The sequence below is a fragment of the Micromys minutus genome (genome assembly GCF_963924665.1).
Source record: "Micromys minutus genome assembly, chromosome: 10".
In the NCBI taxonomy this organism is placed as follows: Eukaryota; Metazoa; Chordata; class Mammalia; order Rodentia; family Muridae; genus Micromys; species Micromys minutus.
Genome location: NC_137979.1, coordinates 52,976,783 through 52,998,015, shown reverse-complemented (window position 1 = coordinate 52,998,015; position 21,233 = coordinate 52,976,783). Strand labels below are relative to the sequence as shown.

At 43.5% G+C, this 21,233-nt stretch overlaps 1 protein-coding gene across 7 annotated transcripts in view; it reads left to right on the top strand.

The window, feature by feature from the left end:
* Positions 1-21,233, top strand: part of BPTF (bromodomain PHD finger transcription factor) — a 94,199-nt gene that overhangs the window by 49,526 nt on the left and 23,440 nt on the right. For all 7 annotated transcript variants that reach the window (XM_080923204.1, XM_080923203.1, XM_080923202.1 and 4 more), the window contains 13 exons: positions 78-265; positions 1,892-2,247; positions 2,584-2,715; positions 4,794-4,923; positions 5,328-5,466; positions 6,668-6,832; positions 8,040-10,341; positions 14,478-14,602; positions 15,741-15,869; positions 16,878-17,028; positions 17,248-17,290; positions 19,993-20,239; positions 20,929-21,080. In XM_080923204.1, coding sequence (XP_080779330.1) covers positions 78-265; positions 1,892-2,247; positions 2,584-2,715; positions 4,794-4,923; positions 5,328-5,466; positions 6,668-6,832; positions 8,040-10,341; positions 14,478-14,602; positions 15,741-15,869; positions 16,878-17,028; positions 17,248-17,290; positions 19,993-20,239; positions 20,929-21,080 — 4,259 coding nt within the window. The remainder of the gene's footprint in view (positions 1-77; positions 266-1,891; positions 2,248-2,583; positions 2,716-4,793; positions 4,924-5,327; positions 5,467-6,667; positions 6,833-8,039; positions 10,342-14,477; positions 14,603-15,740; positions 15,870-16,877; positions 17,029-17,247; positions 17,291-19,992; positions 20,240-20,928; positions 21,081-21,233) is intronic.

Genomic DNA, 21,233 nt, shown 5'->3' with positions numbered 1-21,233 from the left:
GAGTGTTGGATAAGTGAGACGTCTTAGTTACTTACTTCCTGTCCACATCACTTCGTGGCCTTTTCATTTGATAATAGGTGATTTCAAATTGGACAAGTCCAATGGAGACGTTTCCGAGTCCCCTGGATCTGGGAAAGGAACGGCTGGGTCCACACGCATCATCACCAGACTGAGGAACCCGGAGAGCAAACTCAGTCAGCTGAAAAGTCAGCAGGTGGCAGCTGCAGCCCACGAAGCAAACAAATTGTTTAAGGAGGGCAAAGAGGTGTGTTCTGTTTAAAACAAAATTCTGTGCATGTGAAGGGTTACAACTGTGCATTGGAGAGATGCCAGGAGAGGCTGACCATCTGCCCACGGGTACCTCCAAACCCCAGCACCAAGGGACCCGATGCCTGTGGCCTCCAAGGGCACATGCACACATGTCAGTTCACACAGGCGCACACACACATGGATCTTTAAAATAGATGAAGGAGATTTATAGATCTAATTTTGAATTGTATGTTCTGTCTTGTGGTGAGTACCAAGAGCACCATTGTTAGGCTTGCATTATGGTAAACACATTTATACACCCAAATTTAGTCCATTTATTAGAAATTCAGTGAGCAGATGACATTACAGAGTCAGCTTTATTACATACATTTCTCCTTTGTTAGTTTCTGCTTTATTTTTTTAAGCTACTGTTTGGTTGTGTAGCCATAGATGACCAGCCTGGCCTCAAACTCAGATCCATGGACCTCTGCCTTCTGAGTGCTCGAGTTAAAGACATGTCACCATGCCTGTCTGTCACCATTTCCTGTGACCACTACAGAAGCCTTGTAGTTCTTGGTAGAGCAGAGTGAGCTGACTGCACCGCTCTGCCTGACAAGCATGAGCAGACCGACTGACTGTACCACACCTGGTTGTGGGCACAGACCGGGGATAGCGGCGTCTCAGATGGTTATGTAGGCCGCTAAGCAGGGAGGAACCGTTAAGGAGGCAGAAGCAAGAATGTAGCCAGTTTGAGGAAAGCCTGGACTACTATTGAGTACCAGGACAACTTGGGCTGTATAGCAAGACCCTGTCTAAGCCCTAACAACCTCCCCCCATCACCTGCATGTTGGGGGAGGGGGAATGAGCAAGTATTGATTTTTATGGTCCACTGAAAGATAGAGCCCAAGTTTTTGGAAATATTTTAAAGATCTCAGAGCCTGTGGCAGCTAAAGTTTGAATAATGAACAAAGCAGCAGTGAGGGGTTTTTATAGTCATTTGTCTTTTAGGGGTTGGTGTGTGATGCCTTCCTGTTTCATTAAGCTATGTGCTGTTTGTTTTTGTTTCGAGACATCTGTGTAGCCCTGGCTGTCCTGAAGCTCAGGCTGTAGACCAGGCTAGAATTAAAGGTGTGTGCCATCACCACCACCTGCCTTGTTTTTGTTTTTTTTAACTTACATTTCATCATTGTGTGGGCACGCACACAAGCACCCAGATTTTTGAGGGGTATTCAGACAACTTTGTGTAGTCAGTTCTCTTTCCACCTTCTTGTGTTATCTAGGGATAACAGTTGGTCACCAGACTTATGTGTCAAGTACCTGTACCCACTGAGCTATTTCACAGGCCTTTGTGTTCCCTACCCTGAGACAGTTTTGCTCTGTAGCTTTGGCTAGGCTTGAGTTCATAGTCCTCCCACCCCAGCCCTTTGAGTGCTGGGACTACAAGCCTGATACCCAACTCAGCTCCAACCTTACTTTAAATGTAGTTTCTTTTTTCCTTCTTTCTTTATTTTTATGATGCCCTACTCCCCCAAATTTAGCATTTCAACTTTAACCTCTTTGTCATAAGATGTCACCTGTTTGGAATGATTGATTACAATTATTAAAAGTCAGCTGGCCAGCAAAATCTTATTTTTTTCCTCAGGTACTGGTGGTTAACTCCCAAGGAGAGGTGTCACGGCTGAGCACCAAAAAGGAGGTGGTCATGAAAGGGAACATCAACAATTATTTTAAGCTGGGTCAAGAAGGGAAGTATCGAGTCTACCACAATCAGTACTCTACCAATTCATTTGCTTTGAATAAGCACCAGCACAGAGAAGACCATGATAAGAGGAGGCACCTTGCACATAAATTCTGCCTCACTCCAGCTGGGGAGTTCAAATGGAACGGGTCTGTTCATGGGTCCAAAGTCCTTACCATCTCGACGCTGAGACTCACCATCACGCAGCTAGAGAGCAACATTCCCTCATCCTTTCTTCATCCCAATTGGGCTTCACACAGGTAAAGGACACTGGCATTAATTTATTGCTTTAAATATGCTAACTACCTATAAATTGATCCTTATAAGTATGCCCCTTAAAATGTTATTACTAATGAGTTGAGTGAAGTCACGATGGGCAGGAAGCTGAAGATGTGAGTGTGCGTCAGAGGTACCAAGATGGCACTCATATCTGGGTAACGTTGGGTATCAGAATTTTATCTCTAGAGCCGAGTGGAGACCACAGAATGTTGTAGGTCAAGGAATTGGGAGGACTGAGTGATGCCTGGTGCTGCTCCTGTTTATAAAATCTTCTTAAGAACAACTGAGTGAAGCAATTTCTTTCTTCCAAAATGCAGGGCTAATTGGATCAAGGCCGTTCAGATGTGTAGTAAACCCAGAGAGTTTGCATTGGCTCTCGCAATTCTGGAATGTGCAGTTAAGCCGGTTGTGATGCTGCCAATATGGCGGGAGTCTTTAGGACATACCAGGTGAGTGAGTTCTAAGCCTTGGGAATAGTGGATATTGAAGTTCACAGTAAAGACTGTCTCTTCCTAGTCTACAGTAATTCATAGGATGCAGAACTGTAATGAAAATGAGAAGAGATCAAATCTAGTTTTGTTGTTTTAAATTTGTGTGTGTGTGTGTGTGTGTGTGTGTGTGTGTGTGTGTGTGTACACGTACATACGTTCGTATGTACTTGTGATGCCATAAGTGTGAATAGATGGAAAGAAGACTTGTTTGATGGGTATCTTTGCCCTTGAGCCATCTTGTAAACAACATTGCAAGTGCAAAGCATTTTTGAGGTGCGTCCTTTTATTGAGATAGTCCCTGAGCCTTAGAGGAAGTGAAGAAATGCAGATGTTCCATTTGTGACTGAGCAGTCCACAGACACCGTTTTCTGTACGTGACCAGCTGTGAATGTCTGAATTAACCGCCCTTGTGTACAGCACAAAAATACTTCCTTGATGGAGTCTTGAGAGCTCACCTCTTCACCTATACAACATTCCAAACACACACAGATGTGCACATAGACAAGTTGTCAAAGTCTTGGGTCTAGTGGGTAGAGACTCCTGCTGCCAAGCCTGAGGTTCTGAGCTTGGTGAGATCTGATCTCAGAAAGTAACAAGCTTAGGACATGGTGGATCAGGAGTTCAAGGTCAGTCATAGCCCAAAGCTGGAGGCTATCATGGGATACATGAGATCATGTCTTAGGAAATAACCAACAGTGAAACAGCGTTTGAGAGAGATGGCTCCACTCGGTGGTTAAGAACACTGGTTGTTCTTCAGAAGACCTGAGTTTAGTTCCCAGCACTCACGTGGTAACTGTTTATAACTCCAGTCCTAGGGGATTTGATGTATTTTTCTGGCCTCCGTGGGCCCCTACAAATGTGAGGTATACATAAACTCATGCAGGCTCACACATCTACACATTAATAGTAAATATTCATTTAAAGAATAATATTAAATAAGGGACACATATCTTCGATTTCATCTTTATACAATAGAGGTTAGACAATTAAGTTTGAGGCCAGCCTGAGCTACATATAGCTACATATACAAAAACCTTGTTTCAATAAACATAAAAACATATTTGAAGTTGTCAAAATACCTCTTGGTCTGAAGAAGCAGAATGGTGCTCTTAGGGAGTCCTTAAATCGGCCAGTGACACACAGAAGCTCAGCCATGCAACACCATATCATTAACAAATGAGGATATGTTTCAGGGAAGAGACCTCAGATTGTTCTAGATTCAAAAGCGGAACGAACAAACCCACAATACTAATAGAAGAAAGGCAAAGCATGAATTAATTTATATTTTTGTACTGATGCTTTCAGGAGAAGGAAGTTGGATATAAGTATTTAAAATTCTGAATTGAAAACCATTATGTAATCAAACTCACAAGAGAGATGACAAACTGAGGGGAAACATTTGCACCACAAATGGAATTGGTAAAGACCTTTTATAAAGGAAAGGACCAATAGTCCAGGACAAGTGAGAGAAAGGACCCAGACAAGCACTGAACAGGAAATAGAAGAGAAAGGCTAACAGACAGACAGTGGTTGCTCTTTCATTAGAGATCAGTGGGACCATAATGTTTCCCTCCCACTTTGGCTAACAATTTAGAAGTTTGATACTCAAGTTCAAAGAAGGTATGAGGCAGTGGGTTGGCTTTGTGGTTGGTGGTACCTCTGTACCACATGAGAGCTCTCCAAGTCTCTGTATTTTCTGGTTACAGTCATCTCTTGATGCTTGTGCGGTATCAGTTCTGTTTATAGTAGGCCTTACGGACCATCCATGTTGGCCTGTGTGTGGTCTGTACAAGAATAAGGCACTAGACTCTCTGGTGAGGTGCTTGGAAAGGACCAAACTCCTTTTTGTTTTGTGCTTTGATCTCTCAGGGAAAGATACATCTGCTTGTTTCTGTCTGTTGCAAGCGTCTCGGTGTAGGGTTGTAACTAAGCACTCTCTGGTTTTCTTCTTAATTTTTAGTTTTTTTTGGTTTTGTTTTGGTTTTTGTTTTTTTGTTTTTTTCAAAACTAAATGTGATTAATCTGTATATTCTCAGGTTACATAGGATGACATCAATTGAAAGGGAAGAAAAGGAGAAAGTTAAAAAAAAGGAGAAAAAACAAGAGGAGGAAGAGACAATGCAACAGGCCACATGGGTAAAATACACATTTCCAGTGAAACACCAGGTAACTGTCACTGTGGTCGGCCATGGTGCACATGGGTTCTGAACTCGGTCACTCTGCTTTACTTTGTCATGATTTTGAACTAAAGAATAAAAACTATTAAATATAATAGGAATGTTAAATTGTTTCCAAAATCTCTACATTGCTACTGGAAATTATTTGGTAAATTTAATTAATTTTCATGAATCTTTTATTATAAGTTTATTTATGTGAGAGAGTGTGTGTGTGTGAGGGAGAAACCGTGTCAAGGCATAATTCGTAGGGACTTGGTTCTCCTGCTTCTACTGTGTAGGTCCATGAGGGGCAGGCATGTTGTCCCTGTTTGCCCTTCCCCAGTCCTTAGCATGTGTTTGACAGACTTCTCATGGTCCGTGTATTTGTTTAATTGTGTGCTTCATTTTGGCCAGGTTTGGAAACAGAAGGGCGAAGAGTACAGAGTGACAGGGTATGGTGGCTGGAGCTGGATCAGCAGGACGCACGTTTATAGGTTTCTTCCCAAATTACCAGGCAATACGAATGTCAGCTACAGAAAGCCCTTTGAAGGAGGTTGGTGATCTGTGTAGATCTCACTCTGTGCACCAGGCTGGCCTCAAAACTCACAGGGATTCACCGGCCTCTGCCTCCCCAGTGCTGGAATTAAAAATGTGCACCACCCAGTGGGGTGTTTATTTATTTTTAAAAGACCACGTTTAAGATTTCAGAGTAAGGCTGGGCAGATGGCTCAGATGGTTAAGAGCACTGACTCCCCTTTCAAAAGACCTGTGTGATAGCTCCACAAACATCGCGACTCTAGCAGAGGATCCAGTGCTTCTAATAATGACAGGCGCACACATAGTACACAGACATACATACAAACAAAACACACATTTAAAAAAAAAAAAAAAAGCCCTAAGGAGGTGTGGGGCTGGAGAGATGGCTCAGTGGTTAAGAGCACTGGCTGCTCTTCCTGAGGTCCTGAGTTCAATTCCCAGCAGCCACATGGTGGCTCACAACCCTCTGTAATGGGATCTGATGCCCTCTTCTGGTGTGTCTGAAGACAGTGACAGTGTACTTATTTGAAATAAATTAAATTGACCTCACTTTAGATAAATGCATTCTTATGAACTTTTTAATAGTATGTGGAAAATTACTGTTTTGGTTTACTAGTAATATGTTCTAATTTTCTAAAATTTGAAATGATTTATATTTTATATATATCATTGTTTGGCCTTTGTGTGTGTGTGTATGCACCACATGTTCATACTTGGTATCCACAGAGACCAGAAAAGGGACATTGAGTTAAAAAGGACTTTTAGCCATTGTTAGTTGTGAGTGCTGCAGACTGAACCCAGGTCCTGTGCAAAACCCACAGGTGCTCTTAACCAGCTAAGCCAGTTCTCCAGCTCCATAGACTCTAAAGATTTTTCAGTTACCTCTATTTATAAGGCTTTGATAGATATGATTTGAGTTAAAGAAAAGTGAGAAAAAAATTTTTTAAAATACTGAGCTGTGTAATTACAATATTATTTTCAAAGCACTAGTAGTGGTGGCTCACGTGTTAAGAGCGACTTGTAGAGACCATAGTTTAGTTCCTAGCTCCCATACTCAGCTCAGAACCCCTTAACTGTAGGGACTTTGTCCTTTCTCACCACTCAGGGCAGCTGCACACAGATAAGCATACAGACCCAGAGACGAATAAATGAAAAATAATCATTAAAAATTTCTAATATTATGAATATCTGTGGCCGTACCTGTGATTCTTTTTTAGCCAAAAATAATATGGATGAAAATAAGGATGAGTCAGATAAAAGAAAAGGTCCACGAAGTCCTAAAAAAATGAAGACAGAATGTGACTCTGAGAAGAACGAGGCAAGAGATGCAGACGACACAGCTGGAGCGGCCGCAGGTGCAGCCGAGCTGCCAAAGGACGAAGGTTGGCAGGGCGGGGGCGGGGCGGGGCGGTGAGTGCTGCAAGTGCTGTAGATGTCCTGGGACTTGTTGAGCATGTATGACACATGACAGCATTTCCATCATGCTATAAAGGAAGTTGCTTTCTGATCCCACCCCATTGGTCTGTTCCCTGTGAATTTGTCTGTTTGAGACATCTTCGTTCAGTGAAATTAGGCAGTCTGATGCCCTCCTTTGTCCAGCATGAGGTTTCCAAGGTTCAGCTACATCGTAGTGTATTTCAAAGAGTGCTCCACTGTGTTGGTGGGCCACAGTTCATCTGTTAATAATTGACCAGTTAATAATCCAGCTTTTCTGCTTTTTAGCCGTTATGATTTAGGAACTCACTGTGTAGACAGCCTGGTCTGGAACATACAGCGATCTACTGCTTGTGCCTCTTGAGTATTGAGATGACGGGGCCATCACAGCTTATCTTCCACGTGCTATAAAAGCAGTCCTTTTATTTGTTTTTCGGGTTCCAGAGATCAAACCCAGAGCCTCATATGCTGGACAGCTCTGAGTACAGAATCCTGGAGAAACAGGTTTTCACTTCTCAGTGCTACGCCACGGAGTGGAGCCGCTAGATCTTGTGGGAACACCATTTCTAAACTTTTGAGAAACTTTAGGGCCAGTGAGATACAGAAATAAAATTGGTTTAAACATTTTTTTTAAACACATAAGCAAACTGAAGAGATGGCAAACTGGATAATGTGATTGATGTTTAACTGTGAAGACAGGGAGTTTGTATTCCAGAGTACACGCACCTTCTGGCTTGGATTTGGTGGCCTGCCTGTAATTCCAGTACTCGAAGGTAGAGCCTTGCTAGACTAGCTCTAGGCTTAATTGAGACACCTAGTGTCAAATAGTAAGACAGAGACAAGGCACGGTTTGTTTGTTTGTTTAGGTTGGTTTGCTGTGCAGCCCAGGATGTCAAACATGCAACTCCTGCCTCTGCCTCCCAGTGTGGGTGACACGCATCAAGGTCAGCACGGCTGATAACAGGCATAATGATCTCAGTAGCCTGTCATAGGCGGTCAGTCCTCACTATAAAATCTCATCCTTTTCACCCCATTTAAAGTTTAGTAGTGGCCATGATATAAGTATGAAAATAACAAAAAATAGATACTTTTGGAAATAACATTCCTCATTGCAGAGTAAAAACTAACATTTTTATCAATGTCTTTAATTCACAGATGTAAAAGAACTTTTAGATTCTGATAATGACAAATCCTTCAAGGAAGAACCAATGGAGATCGATGATAACGTGAAAACAGAGTCACATATGAACAGTCAGGAGAGTGCGCAGGCGGATGTGGTCAATGTCAGTGAGGGCTTCCATCTAAGGACTAGTTACAAAAAGAAAACAAAGTCCTCTAAGCTGGACGGGCTTCTGGAACGGAGGATTCGACAGTTTACACTGGAGGAAAAACAGCGCCTTGAGAAGTTAAAGCTGGAGACTGGGATGAAGGGGGTGGGCAAGCCCCCCACAGGTGCTGGGAAAAGCCCCTCTGAGTCTCCAGTACCCACAAAAGCAGACGAAGGGCACCAGGGTGACTTGCTTACACAGGAGCAAAGCCCCAGTCCAAGTCAGACTAGCACTGCAGACTTGGGGCTGGGGGTCTCACAAAGTGATCCTTTGGCTCTTGGCATCAGCCCTCCTAGTCTCAGCACGAACAAACCTGATCCAAAAGATCAAGTATTAGGTGATGTCTCCATTCAGAGTCCAGGGCCAAACTGTCAGGGGCAGAACTCTGTTGAAAGTGACCTAGATCCCAGGGTCTCTGAACCTGCTAGTAAAGGACTGGAACCAAGTCCGACTAAAGCCAAAGTGGCTGGCTCTTTCCTTGGTGACTCTAAACCAACCAGTGCAGAAGTTGGCACTTTGATCTGTAAGAGCAAGAAGCTGCTTCCACAGGACGCTTGCAGCACCATCGTGTCTTCTTCCAAGAGTACTTCACCTGCATCAGTACCTAAAAGTCCCTGTGACAGAGATGCTCGGGCCTTCTCAAAAGCAATAAACTTTGATGGGAGACTAGGTGGGGACTCTGAATACAATAGCACTTTGGAAAATAACTCTGATACTGTGTCTATTCAGGATAGCAGTGAAGAAGATATGGTTGTTCAGAATAGCAATGAAGCCACCTCTAAACAGTTCCTAACTCCAGACCAAGGGGTGGAAAGTGTGGAGCCGACAAAATGTTCTTTAGTTTCTAAGTCCACTGAAAATTGTGAAGACAAACCACAGGGTAAGGTAACTGAAGCTAATGGTAAGAAACTGGGCCAGCCTCAAAAACCAGAGGAGAGAGCAGTTAACAGATGTACTGACCAAATCAGCCTAAGACAAAGCAATGACAGAAAGAACAGTGAAGCTCGAGAGTCTGAAAAGAAAGGACAGAAAGCAAATAAATTTCAAATAAATGGCAAAGATAGTAAAGCTAAGTGCTATCTGAAGGGGCCGGGCACGAGGGATGGCTCTGATGGTAAAGTTGTGAGTGGTACTGTTGAGCCAAAGGTCAATAATATCAGTAAAGTCATCCCTGGCAATATCAAGTCACTGGCTGGGAAAGACTCTCCTGTGAAGCCATTCGTTAATGGCGACATCATCATGGAAGAGTTCGGTGAACAAAACACTTCAGAAGCCAACTCATATTCCCTGAGTTCTTCAGATGCCAAAGGTAATCACCAAGATGGCCTCCATACCCTACCATCCACCAAAGAGTCTGCCAGTACCCAGGTAGTAATACCCCCAACCCCGTGTCCAGACCAGAACTCACTTAATCAGGTAGAAGATATGGAAACTGAAAGTCCAGAGGTTAAGAAAGTTAGCCCATCTCCCATTATGACTGGAGAGGACTCTACCCTTAGTAAGGACTTCATGGATGAAAATGGTCTCCCTTCCAGCAAAGATGAGAATGTCAATGGAGAATCCCAAAGAAAGACAGTCATCACAGAAGTCACCACAATGACATCCACCGTTGCCACAGAATCAAAAACTGTCATTAAGGTAGCAAAAGGGGACAAGCAAACTGTGGTTTCTTCCACAGAAAATTGTGCCAGATCCACTGTCACAACTACCACTACCACTGTGACAAAGCTCTCCACACCCTCGCCAGACAGCAGCGTGGACACCATCTCTGTAAAGGAGCAGAGTAAGACTGTGGTGACCACGACGGTCACGGACTCCCTGACCACTGCAGGAAGCACCCTGGTGACGTCCATGACAGTGAGCAAAGAGTACTCCACGAGAGACAGGGTGAGACTGATGAAGTTCTCAAGGCCCCGGAAAACACGCTCAGGGACAGCCCTGCCGTCCTACAGGAAGTTCGTTACCAAGAGCAGCAAAAAGAGTATATTTGTGTTGCCTAATGATGACTTGAAAAAGCTGGCCAGAAAAGGAGGGATCCGGGAAGTCCCTTACTTTAATTACAATGCAAAACCTGCCTTAGATATATGGCCATATCCTTCTCCTAGACCAACCTTTGGTATCACGTGGAGGTATGTACTTTAGAACGTTATTGGGGGGGCTCGGGCTTTTTTCTTTTTTCTTTTTAAGAGTTTTGTTCTGTTTGTAAAATGAGATTCCAGAAGATAGGGACACTCATCTGTAATGGCCAGGATTAGTGATGAGCTTGAGATAGAGAAGGCTGCTAGCTCAGGCAGCGGGCGGGACTAAAATTCACCCAGCAGCCATGGACTTACCAGAATGTAAGGGATTCTTTTAACATGCATGAGACCAAAGGAACATGCCAAGCTTGCTTATAGTCTGACTTTCCAGTTACCGCATGTTGTTTGGTGACCACCACAGAACTGGGTTATCCCTTCCTGGGATTCCTAAAAGCGTGCCTGTAAGTAAATTCATAAAGCCCATCATGTCAGACCTTCCTAGTGACATTTATTTTATGTGTTAGAGTTCTTGATTATTTGTGACAGAAAGATAGAGTAATTTTTTTAGAAATGTCTTATGTAGAACTAATTTCATTTAGAATGCTCTGGGCCCTTTGTATTTGGGGTGCAAATGGTATATAGTATTGGTAGTCGTTAGCCTGTGTTCATTGGTTACTAGGAAGGGGGCTCAGAAGTTTTCTATGGACGGAGTAATTTGTCCATGACCATAGAGGCCAAGTTTTTCGGACCCTAGCCCAGCACTTCATGTGCTGTTTGCGTTTCACATGCGTGTCCATGCACTGTCCCTCTCATGCCTCTGTCTCTTCTTTTCACCCTTGTTGAGTGGGATGAGCAGAAGCAGGAAGTCACAGGCCTGTGGCAGGGCAGTGTTGGCTGCAGTTGGTTTTACATGACTGTTCCCAGCGAGGTATTGAGCATCATCTCTCAGGACTTCATTTCAGTGTCTTAACATTTCCAGCTTCTGTTAATATCATCTTTCTTTATGTCCTTCAGATTACAGTCAGCTAGCTAGGGTCAGAAAAGACCACAAAGCCCAGTTAAATGGGAGTTTTCCCTAAAGGAGATCATTCAGTTCTTGACAGTGACTTCTCTCATTGTACAAGCACAGTTTTATACCTCATCGTTGGTTTGAAGTAAGATGTCATCACTCCATGCACATGCACTAGAGACAGCTGAAAAGTGCACTTTCTCTGCAGGGCCTGCAATGAAGGATTTGCAGAATCCTGCAGGGAATCAAGGAGCTCTTCATTGCAGTTCATGGGATTGTAGGATTGCTCTGCACTTTTCTGCTTTCTTCATTGAGAGCGGTCCCAAAGTGCATCCTTGACAGTCCTGCAGGTAACTTCTTTCCCACTGGAAAAGTTACTGTGTACATACAAGAGGCTGAACTAAGACCCCGGCAGGCAGGGCTGGCCTTGGTGCTCCTTGTGTTCTGAAGTGAAGGTAGTTTCGCTGGGAGACACTGTTCTCGGAGTCTGGGCACCAGAGTCCTGTGTGCATGGCTGCAGTGCAGGCGCCTTGGCTTACAATGTCCTGATATGTGCTAACATGCACTGTATCTGTTTATTTGGTCAGTCTCTCGTTTTTAATGGAAAGAAATACCTTCCTGTTAATTCTTAATTTGTTGAAGTTGAAATAATTATCTATTACTTCTGATTAATGTAATCATGAGTAAAAATGTGTGTTATTCTTGATTTTAGGGCACTTAAAAATGTCACAGAAGTGATTCATGTACATTTTTATACTAACCCTGGAATCTCTGTGTTTACTTCTTATTTATTTGTTGAGGGGTAGTTCTTATGGGTCTAGCTCTGCAGCCCAGGCTGGTCTCAAACTCCTGCCCTCCCAGCTCAGCCTCATAAGCAGTTAAGCTTACACAGATGCCCAGTTGCCCGTATGATGCATAATTTTGGATGTAATATTAAAATTGAGCACTATAGGAAAGTTGACAGTTGTACAGTACATTTTGACCTCTGTACATACATTTCCTTATACTTGTTTTTCTGGCATGACTCCATGTCACTGTTGTTTTGAACTGGCAGAGGGGTCCTGCTAATGTGTCTGTCTCTGCTGGGACTATTCTGAATGACCAAGGGACCTGCTGACTACTGCAGTGAAGGAGGAAAGTGGGAGTCTCCTGAGGAACCCTAAGAGCGCAGGAAGCCTTAGTATCTAGTCTCCCCTGCTTTTCTGTAAACCTTTCCATTGCCATGGCTTGTTCAGACTTCTGCTTTCTTCATGCAGTGCCGTTTGTACCCACCCCTCCCTCTGGCCATAATAACACAGGGTGCAGCATGCCAGAAGTGTGTGGTTCTGCACACTTAGTTCCTTTTCTCGTGTGTGTGTGTGTGTGTGTGTGTGTGTGTGTGTGTGTGTGTGTCCTTTGCCTTCAGTCACCCAAACACACTGTCAGCCTATTACTATGTGTTTTGAGACTATGGCAGACCTTTCTTATAGCTTGCCTTTGAGACTTGCCTTTCTTATAGCTCTTAGCAGGTAGATTCTAACCAGACATCTTTGTATTCCAGCTTCCTTCAGTCTTGACCTGTTGACGCACTCCATTGTTGTTTGTATGAATGAGTAGTGAATGAATCAGCAGACTGATCATTAGTGAGATGTGTTTATCCACTGATATTACCTGCATTTTAAGATAGGATTGCTTTAGGGGGTATTGATCACTATTAGGACTCTGGGTTCTGTCCTCAGTACAGTGTGGGTAAGAGGGTCTTATGTGTTAGGCAAGGCAGGCAGAAAGGGGACTTGAAGCTGTTGTTTGACCTTAGAGAACAAGTAGAAGAGGAAGAGAGAATAAGAGGTGCTTCTCTTGCTGGGGTAGTGGTGCACGCCTTTAGTCCCAGCACTGGGGAGGCAGAGGCAGCAGGATCTATGTGATTTTTGAGGCCAGCCTGGTCTACAAATTCAGAACAGTCAGGGCTACACAGAGAAACCCTGTCTTGGGGGAAAAAGAAAAGCTTGTTCTTCTGCCATACCAAACTTTCACAAGACTCTCTGTGGGGGTGTGGCCTGGGAGTGACAGACACATTCTCTCTCCTGGGTTATCCCTACACTAGTTCAGCATCTTACTTTAAAGGCTCTGTCCAGGGTCAAGGATGCATGGAGTATTAAGGTGAAGTAAACATTTCCAGGTAGAGCTAGGAATTGACAGGGATGCAGGAACCATTTAACTAAAGCTTTGCCTTTTCCCATTGTTCATTTTCTCACATTATAGTAACAGAGAAAGCCTCTCCTTACCCATGCAGAATTGTCCCAGAATTTACTGTCTACCTGATAGTGGAGGAAATGACTTTCATTATATAAGCTTCCACTGTATTGCATTCAGCCAGCACGTTCACTTCACATAGTGAGAAATGCCCAAAGAGAAATTTAATTATGAAGGTGTTAATAGGGAATTGACAGCTGCTGGCTGCAGAAAAGAGATGTTACCATGAATTCCTTTTGAGAATAAAATATTCATTGAAATTGATTAAAATTAATTTTCAGATACATTTTTTAGTATTAATTCAGAAAAGAAAGGTATGTTCAGCAACTTTACAATCTTGCTTAAGAAAGAACAGGAGTTCAGGTTCCCTTCTTTTCATCTGAGTGGTTAATGTGGGACTTTACATTTCTGGAAATGGATTTTGTCCAAACATAGCCAGCATTGATACATGCATAGTATTTGCTGTATTCACGAGCAGTGGTTCATGTTTGGAAAAGCCACCTTGAACTTCAGAATTCTGTTCAGTTGGAAAAGGTCTTGAAGAGTATGTTAGTTTTGTTTTACTCGTTGAGAAAATACAAACATTTTCAGGGTTTTGTTTTGTTTTAGCAAAAACTATTTCATCATGATTTTTCAAGGTTTCTATCAAATTTAGTAACACGGTTACTTACTTTGTTTTTCTCTGTATTTTTCATGCAGATATTTTATAGAATAATATTAAAAATCTCTCTAAGTCTTTGTCTTATTAGTCTTAAAATACCTTAAATATTATTTCTGTGGCATTGGAAGTGAGTCTCAAAGATTAAAAATTGTTAAGTGCACATTATCCTGGGAACTCAAAGGTGTTACTTTAAAGACTGTGTAATGCCACAGTCTTTGAAGCCATGTTACAAGTACTGAGGTCCTAGTCAGTGCCAGAAACTATCCTTCAGTTTCATAGAGAGGAAGAGAAGAAAGTGTGACCAAGTGTGTGTTTGTATGTTATTGACCTGGGTTGTTCTTTCAGGTATAGACTTCAGACAGTAAAGTCCTTAGCAGGAGTGAGCCTGATGCTGCGGTTACTGTGGGCCAGTTTGAGATGGGATGACATGGCAGCCAAGGCTCCTCCAGGAGGAGGGTCTACACGGACAGGTAAGGGAATTGCATTTTTAAGTTTAAAAGATGTGGGCTAAGGATGCAGCTTAGTTGCTGAAGTGCATACATATCTCATGCATGAGGACCTGTGTTGAGTTCCTAGTGCTGTATACCCTGGTTCTGGTGGCTCACACTAGGAAAAGTCACACTGGGGAGCAGGAAGCAGGAGAATGAAAGGTCTAAGGTAGTCCTGACCTGTAATTTCAGGGCCAATTTACATGAGATTATATGAGATTGAGCAACCAAAAAGGTAGCCAGGCCTGGCAGCTCCGGCTTACAGTGGCATCTACTTAGGAGGCTGAGGATCTAATCAATGACCTACCCCCTTAGGCTCAAGGCCAGCTAGAGTAAGTAACTATCTCAAAAAAAGGGAAAAAAAAAAAAAAAAACCCAACCCAAGAAACTTGAAGTAGGTCTGGGTCTGTAGCTGTAGCACAGACTAGCATGTGCAAGGCTCTGGATTTGACCCTAGCCGCGCAGTAAAATAAATCATGTGCTGTCCACTGAATTTATTAAATACTTGCCTTATTTTATAGAATTTAACCCTTGCTTAAGTTTTCTGGGTGCCATAAAATCAGGGTTAAGAGTTAGAAGTAAATCAGCACATGTACATCTAACTAAATTTTCAAGTGATAATCATTATCCAGAGGGGCCAGCCAGTTAACTGGAGAGTCCTGGAGCCTCAGGCCTTTGCTTTGCTTGCTGCTACTTCTGGGACTTAACTTGGAGGCATATCTCTTTTTTTTCCACTTAATTTTTTTTTCTTCCTGCTACTTATGCTGAGGCAGAAGGATTGCCACAAATTTGATGCTTTCCTGGGCTTACATATTGAGTTCTAGGCCACCTTGGACAGTAGAGTGAAACCCTTGCATCAAAAAGGAAAGGAATGACCCGCCTAAGCAGCACAGCAAGAGCCCTAATTAAAAACAAACACAACACCACCTGCAAGAAGCTGCTGGAGAGCCAAAGAAACTCAGCTGTTGTAATCAAGCAGCGAGACTGGGTCATTAATAACCCCGGGTGATCTGACAGGTCTTTTCAGACTCACATCTTTTAAAGAAGTACCAAATGCTACATCTTCTAAGTTTCCTCATATTTCAGGTGGTTATTAACAGTGTAAATCATGTTTCCATAGAAACATCTGAAACTGAAATCACAACCACAGAGATAATTAAGAGGCGTGATGTGGGTCCTTATGGCATTCGTTCTGAGTATTGTATCAGGAAGATCATTTGCCCCATTGGAGTTCCAGAAGCACCAAAAGGTAAGAGATAGAAGAACGTGCATCATTGCTGGCCTGTTGGCCATGTGTTCTGTTGATTGAGGTTTGGCTGCCTGCCTGATAATACAGACTACTCCTATGTTAAGGAACATAAAGAACAACCACCTAGACAAGAGATTGCTTTGAATCCTAGGCTAGCCTGGCCTACAGAGTGAAACTTATTTCACAGACTAGGGACTAGAGAGATGGCTCAGCAGTTAGAATCCTTATTGCTCTTGCAGAGGACCCAGGTTCAGTTCCCAGCACCTATATGGTTACTGGCCTTGCGCTTCCTCGTTCTCTGGAAACGGTTATTGCCAGGAATTTGCTGTTTTCTTCTCTTGCCCAGTGTCACAGCTAGAAAAATGCCAGCATGCTAAATCTTTGACAGAAATTGTATTGGTGTTAGAGTCTCAACAATGAATTGCTCTTAGTCACATGTGGAGAGATGATAAGGAACAGCGTTCCAGACAGATGAAGGTTGTGCAAGGCCTTTGCCAGGGTTGGTAAGCCATGTCCCAGGAACCGTGGTCACTATTCTGCTTTCACAAGTGCTTTGATTGGAACATGGCTGCATGGAGCTCAAACATTGTTTGCTTTTCCAGGGATTCTTTCAAAAAGTGATTTAATTATCTTTGTTTTATGTGCATTGGTGTTTTGCCTGCATGTATGTCTATGTGATGGTTTCAGATCCCCTGGAACAAAAGTTAACAAACATGTGGGTGCTGGGAATTGAACCTGCTTCCTCTAGGAGAGCAGCCAGTCAATGCTCTTAACCACTGAGCCATCTGTCTCTCCTGCCGCAGGCACTTTGGTCCAGATATATCGTGTAGACCATCTGGCCTATATGGCCTCAAGGATTTGGCAATATCTGGCACTTTAAAGGGAAAGGTTTGCCTGGTGGTGGTATCCTGGGCTATATAACAATGTATCTGAAATTATCCTGAGATAGATGTCAGAAGAACTCTATAGGAACAATATTGCTGAAACATTCTGATATCTTTCATTAAGAAACACCCACACCTCAGCGGAAAGGCCTTCGATCAAGTGCACTGCGGCCAAAGAGACCAGAGACACCCAAGCAGACCGGCCCTGTTATCATTGAAAGCTGGGTGGCCGAAGAGGAGCTGGAGCTCTGGGAGATCAGGGCTTTTGCTGAGAGGTAACAGTTAACACCTTGTCACATTAGTTTCTGCATTCCATTCTGATTCCTTTTTCTCTACCCTTTGATTTCATATGCTAGCTCTGGGTGGTTGATTTAAGCCTTGTTTGTAATTTTTAAGTTATTTTTTATTTATTTTAAACATTCATTCTGTGTGCTGCCAAGTCAACGAGATTTCATTTGTGAACATTTCTGACACACTGCCCCCTTTCCCTACAGAGTGGAGAAAGAAAAGGCTCAAGCAGTGGAGCAGCAGACTAAGGTCAGTGCACAGCGGGCAGGCACATTGACACATGGGCGGGTACACAGCACATTGACCATTTCAGCCAAATTTGGGCAGAGGAATAGCCCAGGGATTATATATTCACATGTTTAAAATCTACTTCATGTTTCACTTTTGAAAATATCTCAGTGATACACGAATGTGCGGTCCTGCAAACGGAGCATATTATTGCAGGGTGTTGAGTTCTCCTGATGGTTGCTGTTACGTTCCTTGAGTAGTTTCTAAAAAGAATTCTTTTCTCTGACTGAGCTCCAGTGCCTATGAAGAAGTAAACTTCGCCAGGACTGAGTTGATTGGAATCAGTGCTCAGGAAGTCATTTGCTGGGTTTTCAGCTTCCCACATGGTGACCAGTATAATGTATCTGGGAATGGGTGTGCGCGGGTGTGTGTGTGTGTGTGTGTGTGTGTGTGTGTGCTCACGCGCGCGTGCTTGCTTCTCCTGAAAGTGGGAATCTAGAAAATATAGATAAAATAGTGTGGGGGTTTTAAAAACGGAACTGTTGATATATATAGTCAAACATTTATGTTTATTATGGGTATGGGTGTTTTTCCTGCATATGTCTGTGCACCATGGTGCAGTCCCGGTGCCAATGATGTCCAGATGACAGTGTCAGATGCCTGGAACTGGAGTTACCACTATGCAGGGGCTAGAAACAAGCCCTGCCTGGTCCCTTTAAAAGCAGCCCTGTACTGAAGATCTCTCCAGTCCCAGCTGCATATATTTTAAAAACACTTAATTTTTTAGGTTTTATAAAGCATGTTTTTCAAACTCTGATGTGTCTTTCAATTTACTATGCATTTCTCCATTTTTTAAAAAGAATTATTCATTTTATGTATGTGAGTACACTGTAGCTTCTTCAGAAGAGGGCATCAGATCCTATTACAGATGGCTGTGAGCCACAATGTGGTTGCTGGGATTTGAACTCAGGACCTCTGGAAGAGCAGTCAGTGCTCCTGACTGCTGTGCCATCTCTCCATCCCCACTATGCATCTTTCTATTCACTTGAAAAAATGGGGAAATAACACTATTGGATTATGTGGAAATGTACAGAAAATCATAAGCATCTGTTCCTATAGCAACTGGCTAGTTGTTCTGTCCTTTGCTTTTATAGGTATGTTGTCATTTCTGCATCACAACCCAATGTGGCACTTCTTAATTTGTTTCTAAGTAGCTCTTCACATTTTTTAATGCATTTTCTCCTAGTGAAACACTCGTAATTACCTGTTCATTTCTTTGCTTCTGTTTCCCTTAAACTAATTGGATCCGATGATGGTTCTAAGTATGCAGAACAAAGCTGCTTCTCTTTTGAGAAATAAGTATTGATAAGCAATACTTAAAATTCCTTCAGGATATGGATGTCTGCAAAAGCAATCCAAACAGAATGGCCAGATTGTAGAGGAGAGGTGAAGCGCTGGGATTTAGGTTCAATAGAGTCTGGAACAGGGTCTTACAGTAGCTCAGGCTCTCCCATACCTCAGTGTGCAGTTCTGGCCTCAAACTCACGGTAATCCTCCTGCCTGTGTCTCCCATGTACTTCAGTTACAGGCATGAGCCACCATGTCCAGCTTTTGTTTGTGGTTTTGAGAAACAGTGTTGCTCTGTATCTCAGTCATCCTCAAATTCAAGACAACCCTCACACTTTTGAGTGGATATAAATGGGCTTAATCACAGCTCCATTGTGAGTTAATGCTGTGTCCTTGGGCCTCTTGCCCATCCTGTCTGTCTGAGCCTGAGTTTCTTCCAGCTTAGCTGATTAGGTGACAGTATAGTTAAAAGAGGTATACAGCCCAGTCTTGTATAGTGCTTTACATGTGGCAGCCTGTGCGGTAGCTAATTAGACCCCTATGTATAAATTTCAGCAGTCTTTAATTTAAAACATGCAAGTTATCTTTTGAACCTGTTCTGTTGTTTGAGACAGGGGGTCTTTGTGTAGTCCTGGCTGTCCCGGAACTCTTTACATAGAGCTGCCCTCGGCCTTACAAAGAACTGCCTCCCTCTGCCTCACACTATTCAGATTAAAGGGATTTATTTATTTTCTGCCGTTCAGAATAATGACCCCAGTGCATGCCAAGCAAACACTCTACCAACTTAGCTGTGTCCCTGGTAACCCCTGTGTCTGATGATGAGATTTTTTTGTATGAAGCAGTTAAGTGCCTTTTAATTACACGAAGTATTCCCAGTATTCAGGAGACTGAAGCAGAAGGATTGCTCCAAGTTCGAGACCACAGGGCGTAGTTCCAGGCCAACTGGGTTACAGAGTGAGACCCTGACTGTAAATAACAGCAACAAAGTCTTAAAACAATTTATAATTTTCCATTTAGCTTGATGACAAGTTTGCTCACCTGACATACTGTTTATGGTTGGATAATCTAAGCTAGTCCCGGTGTGAGTCAGACCCTCCCTTTCTTCCTGCTCTGACTCTTGAGTCCGAGGTGTCCTGTCTCCGGTAAGCTTTCCCATGCCATTCTCACTCTGGACACTGGGTATTGTATAGAACATTTTGATCATTTAAATTTCTTATAATGATGTAGACTCTGGGAATAGAGCCTTCATGAAAGATTTGGGGTAAATTTTGACAGACATGTTTTTTTTTTTTTCAGAACTTCCACATGTGGGAAACCTTGCAGAATGGGATTGCCATGGGGAACCTGAGTTCACATTTCCTCTCCTTGACTCGTAGAAACGTTTGGAGCAGCAGAAGCCTGCAGCCATTGCAGCGTCCACCACATCCCCAACGAACAGCACAAGCAGCACCGTCTCTCCAGCTCAGAAGGTGATGGTGGCTCCCTTAAGTGGCTCTGTCACCCCTGGAACAAAGATGGTGCTGGCCACAAAAGTCGGCTCTCCCGCCACAGTCACATTCCAACAGAACAAGAACTTCCATCAAACTTTTGCCACGTGGGTGAAGCAAGGCCAGTCCAATTCAGGTAGAGCCGGGATGAATGGAACATTGTTTATATTCTGGGTGGGGAAAAGCATTTCTAACCTTCATTTCTGAGAGAGTGGTTCTGCCTCTGCCCCTGCCACTGCTTTCTCGGGCAGGCCGGGCCGTCGTGTGTTGTGGCTGCTCTTTGTGCTGCTCCTCTCTGCAGTCCTCACCTTCAGTATCCACGTAGCGGGCGCACTTGGAGCAGGAAGAATGTTTCCATTAAGTACCGAATGAGCCACATTTCGTGCATCAGTTCCCTTCCTAGAAGTCAGTGCGCTGCTGGTTCTTTAAGATCTAAAGCTTATTAATGTCTTATACCCCATTAGCCACCAGCACAGCTGCCAGCTCTGCTACCACCATTGCCAGCACAGGTCAGACGTTCCAAATTACAGGCAGTCCCGTCACTATGGCAGGAAAAGTAATTACCAAATTGCCACTTCCTGCAAACAGCAAGATTGTCGCTGTAAATGTGCCGGCAACACAAGGAGGTAAGGGAAGCCACCGCGCAGAGTTTGAGTTCACCTTCGCCAGATCATACTGTCGCCATCCTTCATCTCCTCACTGGTTTCAGTCGTCAGGTGTCACATCTGTGTAGCCCACCACACGTAGTTCCTTCTCAGATACCAGCAGCACCTAATGCCTTTCCTTGGAGGGTAGTGGTTCATGTCTTCTTCACCTCTCTTTAAGGCGTGGTCCAGGTACAGCAGAAGGTCCTGGGTATCATTCCATCGACCACAGGTCCAAGCCAGCAAACCTTCACTTCATTCCAGCCCAGGACTGCAACCGTCACGATTAGGCCCAATACCTCGGCCTCTGCAGGAACCACTACCACTTCCCAGGTAAGCATCCTTGATTTACAACAGGAGTTCTCTGTAAGTTATTTGCCAATATTTCCTAGAGAAGATTGTGTGAGACTTGACAGACAGCAGAGGAATGTGCTGGGCTTCCTAACTCTAACACTCCTGAAGCCCCTCCCACTGGCAAGGGATTCT